Genomic DNA, 8701 nt, shown 5'->3' with positions numbered 1-8701 from the left:
GTGGCCGTGGCTTGAGTGAACGAAGGATTTCGCCGATGTAGTAGCCGGGCGGAACGATGTTCAGTGATGAGAATTTATCCGGCACTCTGCGAGCGTCCCCGAGGATGCAGCGCGAAATTAGATGCATTTTTAAAGACGGCTCCTTCTGGCTGGAGCTCGCGTCGAAGTGTGTAAAGTGGTGTGTGTGTGTGTGCCGGGTTAGGAACGGTTGATTACATCGCGATGGGGGCGGTTGAGCTTCGGATAAATTATTCCCACCAAAACCGGCTGCAAGCGCACTTTCCCGGAGCGCCTTTTGGTGTGGCAAAACCGCAAAAGTGCAAGCCAAACACAGCGGAATGGAAGGCGAGTTTTCTCGCACGCGGAGTGTGTGTGTGTGTTTGGGGCTGCGATTTCCGGTGGATTGCTGGGGCGGATGTTTGCAGTCGCCGGGTTTTCCCGCCCGATGGTTGGTTGGGAAATTAAATTAATTTCACTCCCGATACGCGCGCCCGGGCGATGCGGTTTGCTGATGCAATCATTCGACTACGAGCTGCTGGTTTGGGAGTGATATTTGCGGCTAGATTAAGGGCGTTGGACGAAAATGGCACACGATGGTGTAGAGCTTCAGATTAACAACTCGCGTACGAATTTCCACCCATTTCGTTGCAGATGTCACGCTCGAATTTTGCACGCTCGCAAAGCAAAGTGTGGTTCGGAAATGGACCCGACAGTGGCCCATCGTACGGGGGTTTCCGACCGTACGGGTTTCACCTTCACAGTGGGCCAATCTCACGGCCTGCATTTCACGATCTCGACGAAGAGGACGAGCTGATCGAGGAGGAGGAACCGCGGCAACAGTTGAGCCAACGGGACACCAGCACGATCGGTGCTAAAAGCTGGGCTGAAACGAACCGTCAAGGAAGTCCTGCGAGTCACAAAAGTCAGGTGAGAAAGCGTGCTCACATTGTGCCGTGGAACGTGTCCTTATTCTCCTTTATTTCCTTCACGATCGTTGCAGGACTCGGGCTTTTCCGACACGGAAACATCCCCAAACGCGGGTGGCGGTCCGGCCAAGGTTGGCGTGAATGAAAGCCAAACCACATCCGAGAGCAAGCTCACACCAAAGAGAACCGTGAACGAGGAGTTGTTCACACGATCACCTTCCCTCAACAGCACCGTACCGACACCACCAACTGTGATCCGGCGGCCAGTTCCGGCACCACCCAGAGAAGACGATGGAGCTGGAATGCTTGCGTCAGGACGACGACTCTCGTTCGACGATGAGTCAGAATCACAACGAATCCCTCCCGAAAGCCCTCGAAATGTATCGCTCAAGCGTGGTCGCGTGATTACGAAAAACAGCCGCGTAAAGCGCAATCTCAGCGATCAATTGAGCTCCACAAGCGAGGAAATGATCTCCCTTGACAGCAGCGAATTGTCGAGCATCCTCGCCGGGACGGTGCCATCTGGGCCGGAATCCTTGCCGACACCGATCACGGAAAGTCGTGGGAGTGAGTTGCCAACGTATGGCGATCTTTACCCAACCCGAGGCACGTCAACACCGATCAAAGACCAAGCGAAACTGTATCGATCGCTACCACTCTCACCATCACACCGATCGTATGCTCCCGTTCGACCTGTTGTAGCGCCCTCTGGTGTGGAAAACTTCTTCGACGATCCCACGGATAGTACCACGTGCAATAGTGAGCATGCGCTCAGCTACACGATCTACGATAATCCACTGTTGAACGGACATCAACCTGCCGTACAGGGCTGGCTAGATGGGTTACGGTTCTCGTGCCACTCCGAGGTGCAATCGATTCTACAGACGAAGTCGATCGCAGCTGAAGCGAGTCGATCACTTCGGTTAACGTCCGCTGTGGCGGTGAAAATCGTGCGGCATCTGCAGGACAAAGTGACCTCGTTGCAGGGAGCGTTCGAGCGCGTTGAGAAGCTATTTGCTGGTGTGACTAGGACCTCGCAGGACCTCACGGAGGACGAAGAACTGGAGCTTGTGTTCCGTCAGGTAGGACCGTCCGTACAGGAGCTGGCCACGAACATCGAAGCGTTCGTGGCGAAACAACAGCGCGTGGACTATTTCGGCCGTGAAGCTTCCGGTAGAGATGATCGACGGAAGTTCGCCGAAAACACGCGTGCCCTCGCGGACATGACAGCGGATCTACGGTTGGCGGCTGGAAACAGTGAAGCGTTTGATCACCGAGCGGTGGAGGAGGAGATTCAGATCGTGAAGCGATACTTCTTGATCACGGTGCGGTTGATCTTCAAACATCTCGTGCGCGTGATCGTTGATGCCGTCGAGGCAGCTCGGTGTGAGATGATTCTGCGATCGAACTTGAGCTATGTGGCGAGTCTGTCGAACCTGGACTACGGAGGTTTGGCCTCGTTAAATGACGCATTTATTGCGAACGGCACCGTACGGGTGTTGCTGCTGGTTTGCGTCGAATCACGGTTGTCTTCTGTGCGAGCTCTCGCTCTAAGGGCGTTGGCTACGGTTTGTTCCACGACGGAATCAATCCGACAACTCGAGCGTGCTGATGGACTAGAGGTCCTGCGGGATATCCTGGTGGCGAGTGAATCCGACAACAGGGCTGAACCCGAGCTGCGAGAGGCCGTATCGGTGTTAACGCAGATCACAGCACCCTGGCACGGAGAGGAACATCGACTCGAGGGTCTAAAACAGCACGTTCACGCTATCGTCGAAGCGATCACCGGTAAGACGAACCCTGGGGTTTTTATGTTTGTAAAAAATTTTCCAATGCCACGAACACGTGCAACGCGCGCTCGTGGAATGCACGCGATCAATCACCGTGTAACGTGGACCCAGAATGAGCCACAAAAAAATATATATTTATATTGCCAACATGCGTCCTTGACGCTCGCGAGGGTGGACGAGAAGATGAAAATTCCTCTGTGGGTGTGTAACGGTCGCCCAGCGCGGACGCCTGCGCTGGAACGAGGCCCGGTTTGAGGAATGCCAAGATTTTGTAATAACATTTCGCCGCCAGACGCGCGTACGCGAATGCACACGCCAGTGTGATGGGAAATGTTTCTTCCTTTTCGCTGTCGGGGCTTTCGCTTCTTTGTAATTTAAATTGTTTTTCCACACACCACGTGCCCACGCCGGCGGGGTGACAGACGTACGAGGAATTTCCCGAGCGCGTTGGCTCGTGCCAGGCGTGCGATTTCTTGTTAGCATGTAAATGCATGATAACGCAACCAAGCCTCCATCGCACGCATTGAGGCCCTTCGTTGTCCTGAAACTCTGACGTTTCGCTGCTGCTGGAGAAGGTGAAAGTGACGCCATTTTGGAGGGAGCAGGCGAGACCTGCGACCCGATTCCAGTCCACCCAGTGAGCCTTAATTGGATCGTGGACAATAAGTGGCCTGCACGTGGAGTGGCCTTTTAGTGCGACCTTCCCAGTGGGTGTGAGCAGTCGGAAGTAACGCACAGCAAGGCTGTTGAGCTGCAGTGTCCTTAAGCCCTCAACAGCAGCAGCAGCAGCTGTCATGATGTACTTCCCGGTCTGTCGGGCTGTAAATTCGTAATTAGAGGGGTATTAGTGAGCGAACGCGTGGTCAACAAACGGCAACAATTCACACCCGCCGGTGGGTGGTCGTCTCGGTCCCGGAATGGTCGTATTAATTTAGTCTCCTGCTTTATCTCTTTGCGTTTCCGGTTGGGTGGAAAATGGAAAATCTCCTACCATCGTCACAGAGATCATCACGAAGACGTGCTGCTGCCAGACGTTGCTGCTTTGCTCGGCCAGCCTGAACAACATGACGCGCATCGAACCGACGTCGGTTTACTCGCTGATGTCGCAGGATACGGTCGGTCGGCTGAAGGTGGCCACCGAACAGCGTGGTCCGGGTGCATCCATCTTCCTTTACGTAAGTATCACGCCTCCAGGACCTCCTCCAGCGTACATCATCTTCAATGGTGGCCCCATGAAGGACGATGCGCCATTGCAGCTAGCTCGACGGTGCATAACGTGACCGGTCTTCCAGGACTTCCAGGGACTCCTGATGGTGGGGAATAAAAAAGTGCCCTCATATGGGGTGGGACACATCACCCGACATATGTACGTCACGTACCGAACCATGGGTGGGCTAGTTTTTCCGGCTGATTGAGGCAATCAATCTATATCCCGCCATAGGCCCACCGGGTCGGGCGTGTTTTTTTGTGCATCCTTTTTTTTTGACGGTGACGCTGCGTTTTGCGTGAAATATTGCATCACCCGTCGCATTTGGGCAACCATCTTTTGGAGGCTTTGGTGTTTTTCGTGGAGACTCCAACGACAACGAGCTCGCGTTCGAGCGGAACTGATGGATGGCCTACCGCGTGAGGTGTTCTCAATCGAGTCCTAGCGCCTTGCGGATGCCATCGATGGGCATCGTCCATGTCCTAAAAGCCCGGCATTTGATTCGCGTGTGCGATGGCGTTACATATTGGCGTGAATTGATTCGTTTTTGATGGGACATCATTAATCTGATGGGCCTCCCTGGAAAGGACACACTGCGGACTTTGACACTAATCGGTGATCGTTCGTCTTTTATCTCTCTCTCTCTCTCTCTCTCACCCTGGGCAGGAACAATACACCTCGACGCTCTACAACATGTCCGCCAACTGGAAGTGCCATCACCATCTCGCTGGACGGCCTCTGCTCACCTTCCTCGTGACTGTACTCGGTCAAAAGTTCCACGAGCGAATGCCAACACGCGTGGAGTCCGAGGCGCAACGCAAGACGATCCGCAACATCCTACACGTGTTGGCGCGACTGCTCGGGGGTGGTAGCCTTGCGTCGGGCGCATCCCTCGAGCTGATCGAGTCCACCATTGTGCCGGTGTTGGCGAGAATCGAACGCACGATGGACGGTGACAGTGAGCACGGTCGGGACGTTTCGTCCGTTAGCCGTCGGTGCACGGAGAGTTTGGCCTCGCGGACGAATGGTGGTTTGGGGGCGGTGAAGGACGAAGGAGAACCGGTGCAGGTGGCTCCACTTCACGTGACGCGGCTCACCATCCGACGGGATCCGGTGCAGGGACCGGTCATGGTGCTGGACCAGAACCGACAGGAGAGTTACGTCTGAAGGGCACCCGATTAAATTAGTATCCCAACCCTGTGGCTCAGCTACGACCGCGGTGGGTGAAGAAAACCAAGGAATCCTAGTGCCATAAGCGAACGAACGAACGAACGAACGAAAGGACGAACCGGCCAGGACGAGTGCGCGACTGTTTACGTTAAAGCGGCCTCGAACGAGAGTGTCCTTCGAGAGGTCCTCGAGCGTGAAGCCCATAGAATTTCGCGTTAGTTGCCTCCTTGCGTCCAAGGACGTCTCGCGTGAAAATGGACGCGAAATGCTTGTATGTGTGTGTGCGGGATGTACGTGGGCTGAAATGATGAAAGAACGTCCTGCGTCCACCCGCCGAACGTTCGTTGTTGTAATTTATCTACCAATGTTGTAGCACGTAAGAAGCGAACCGAAAACGGTGTAGCAAATTTGTAACGCAAAACGAATCAGACGAACAGCTGATCGCGCGAATGAAGATAAATGAGATGTACTGGAAATGAGGTGTCGATGTTTTACTGGACGTCCGATCACTCGCGACAGCTTTAGGTCGATGGTTCAATCCACGGTTGGCCACATAAAGACATTCCCCTGGGGGCCATCCTGAGCGTGTTTGAGAAACATTTTCCCTCCCCATCGTGTTGTCCGCCATATTCATGAGGTGTTCGAGCGAAGAAGCGTTTACCATTGAAGCTACGGAACCACGGAACAAGAGGCTTTCCGTGCGTGCGTGTGCGAGCGAAATTGCATGTTTATTTTCATTAGGAATGTGCGAAAAAGGAAAGCGCACGAACATAATTGCGCATTGACAGGGACTAAAGAGCCATCGAAATGCCACAGTGGGTCGAATATTGCTGCGTTTTGTTTCAGGATTTTGGCTCGGTGGATGCCAGCCGGGTGAGATTTTGCATTTTTATCGTTTTATCTGCTTCCGACTTGCCGACAAAGGTCCATCTCCCAGAAGCCACTGATTTCGCAAGCAGTATGTTTTATAGATGGGGCGGTTTATTTTATTTTTGCTTTTCAATGACCGTAGAAATCATCGTTTGATTGCTGCTCTGTTCGGCAGCCGGAATGAATTGGATTATGATTGAAAAAAAGAAAACCGAAGCAAAAACACATCCTCGATCCCAATTTGATGCCGATTCCGGGAAATTCTCTACATCCGTGCCGTGTCTGGGGCGGGTGTGAAACGGGCAAGCGTGTGTATGTCGAGGCATGTTCGTATGAATTTCGTATGAAATTCAACAGCTGTTGGCGCTATCCGGGGTCGAGCGAGAGCCTTATTCCATCCGTGAGGTGGGAAAAATTCTTCGAACAGAAGCCAATCAACCCCCGAAACAGGAAGACGATTTTTCTTCGACTCTACCGGGCCGGCCGAGAGGTCATGCGGGTACGAGTTGGGTTATTTCGGGCGCACCGGCTGGAGCACTCATGTTTTGTGTTGTTTTTGGTCAGTCAAATTTCACTCGTACTACGAAAGCCATCCATTTTGGGAGCCCAACGTTGTCGTTTGGCAGAGGAGCGAGACGAATCGGCGTGAGCAGAACGAAAGGCACAAGAAGGATCATTCCATCACTCGTGGTGGTGTGTCTTGAAACGATCTGGCGAACATTCTTCTCAAGTGGGAAAGTGGAATTCTGGCTCATTTATTATTGCTTTGTATGTTGCTCGCCGGCATGGGCTTCTGTGCGGTGTTGCTCGATGGTTGCGTTACCGACCGTATCACTGGGTTGATGTATCATATCATAATAGATGTGAAGGATTCGCTGGAAAAGAAAGCACACTGTGGCGTGGGCAGGCATCATAGAGCAGCCATTCTCACGGTGGAATTGAGTACGTGCAAGGATTAGTTTAAAACCAGGTGCTATGCGTGTTGCATACTTTTCAGGGGTGAGAAAGCAGCAAATGAAACGCTTTACGAGAAACGCTTAACCTTAAGTTTGAAGCGTTTTAGAAGCAAATCGCACGAGTCATAAGGGTTAGTTGCATGGAATTCCTTCATGGGATGCATTCCGGATGCGAGCACTTTACGAAGCGATTCTGGTTCTGCTAACTGATTGCATTGCTCGTAAGAACAAGCATTGCAATTGATTTTAAAGCCCGAAACACACATTAGAACCAGCGGTTTGACCGACCATGTGGAGCATCGTTCAGAACCAGCAGCATTACCAGTAATTGTTACGAGTCGGTGACTTGCAGTCGTAAAAATAATTATTTCCCAACCTGTCCCTGAACGAAAATAACATACCATTCTCTGCGATAAATCCATCGATTACGGTGAGCGTAATTGATTTTTCTTCGCGTCCTTCGCGATCGACCGTCCGGCTGGGGAGTCCTTTACGGCGACAACCGGCGAGAATTTCCGATCGGGTGCGATTTTCCAAAATCCAGGAAAGAAAAAAAACCTTCCACACCACCCCCAGTAACTATCCCGCATTCAACTAGCCAGTAATGGGTTCCAATCTTAAAATTCCTCACCAGCTGGAACCAGTGGCCAGTTGGGGAAGAAAACAGCAGCAGCTTAAGGGAGAGGCATCGTGTAACAAAGTTAAAACCGGACAGGTTGCGGCAAGTGGCTTTTCGTGTAATGGGCAATGAAATGGGTAAAGTTTCCGCTTAAACCTCCGTTTTCCTACGCCCCGGCTCAACGCCCAACGTCTTGTTTGCTTTCCCGGCGCTGGAACCACTTCGCAGGAACTCAGGTGAGTAATTGAGAGATTAAGGACACTTTCGCTTCGCTTTCGTTGTGGCTCGGTGCGGAATACCTTCTGCTTGACGCTGGCCAACGTCACGCCCCGCCAAGTACGCGTCACGGGACGAAATTTTACGACAATGGCACAAAACAGGTGGCGAAAAGAAGCGAAGGGACGAGAAATTAATTTAAAACTAGCGCGAAGTTTCGCAAAATATTCGATTAATACGCTGCGCCCAGCTGAAGCACAGCGCACTTTCTTTCAGTCCTTTCGTCCGAGCGAACGTCCTTGCGATCCTTGCGAGAAGGCGCTAACCTTTCTTGAGAGAGGAATTTAAGACCTCTTTTTCGGATATAAAGCTAAGCTGAGGATAAACGGGGTTAAAGCGTGCGAGAAAAAAAAACACGTTAGAGACGTTAGTTCTATAGTTTTATTGATCGAATTCCTGTGGCATACATCTAGCTCACTCAGTTCCCATCTTCCCGTGTGTCACTGGGAGATTTCTTTAAGGATTACGATTCACTCGATCCTTCACATCACGTCGACGTGAGCCCTTCGGTCACGGCACGTTCGTTTCCTTTCGATCGATTAACAGCCCTATCTAGCTGAGACGAAATGTTATGCTTTTTTTTTTGTACGTGAAAAAATATATACTTTTATATCTAAACGGTATAGTCTCATCTGATTTCTGCATATACAGTTAGGTTAGTTCAATTGTTCAACAATCTTCTTTGGCAATTCTGGCGCCCCTACGGCGGTCGATTCTCGCGCATCCTATTTCTCGTGGGAGCAACCCACCAAGCCTTGCAAAAAAAAAACACAGCTACGTAAGTACGTCGCCTAATACCTATCAATGGAAACTACGATAAAACGGGCGAAACTGCCCCACGTATGTACACGTACAAGTCTCCCCCTTTTTTTTGGCGTTTTTCGTTC

At 51.7% G+C, this 8701-nt stretch overlaps 1 protein-coding gene across 1 annotated transcript; it reads left to right on the top strand.

The window, feature by feature from the left end:
• The first annotated feature begins 583 nt into the window (after nucleotides 1-583).
• Nucleotides 584-5560, top strand: LOC128722596 (uncharacterized). Its single transcript, XM_053816270.1, has 5 exons — nucleotides 584-598; nucleotides 652-927; nucleotides 1001-2714; nucleotides 3719-3891; nucleotides 4590-5560. Exons 1-5 carry the CDS (start codon nucleotides 584-586, stop codon nucleotides 5088-5090), a joined length of 2679 nt encoding a protein of 892 aa, XP_053672245.1. The 3' UTR covers nucleotides 5091-5560.
• Nucleotides 5561-8701: the final 3141 nt, after the last annotated feature.

This window comes from Anopheles nili, chromosome 3, assembly GCF_943737925.1.
Source record: "Anopheles nili chromosome 3, idAnoNiliSN_F5_01, whole genome shotgun sequence".
NCBI classification, from domain to species: Eukaryota; Metazoa; Arthropoda; class Insecta; order Diptera; family Culicidae; genus Anopheles; species Anopheles nili.
The sequence above is the reverse complement of the archived record's forward strand: the minus strand, read 5'-3'. Positions and strand labels throughout refer to the sequence as shown.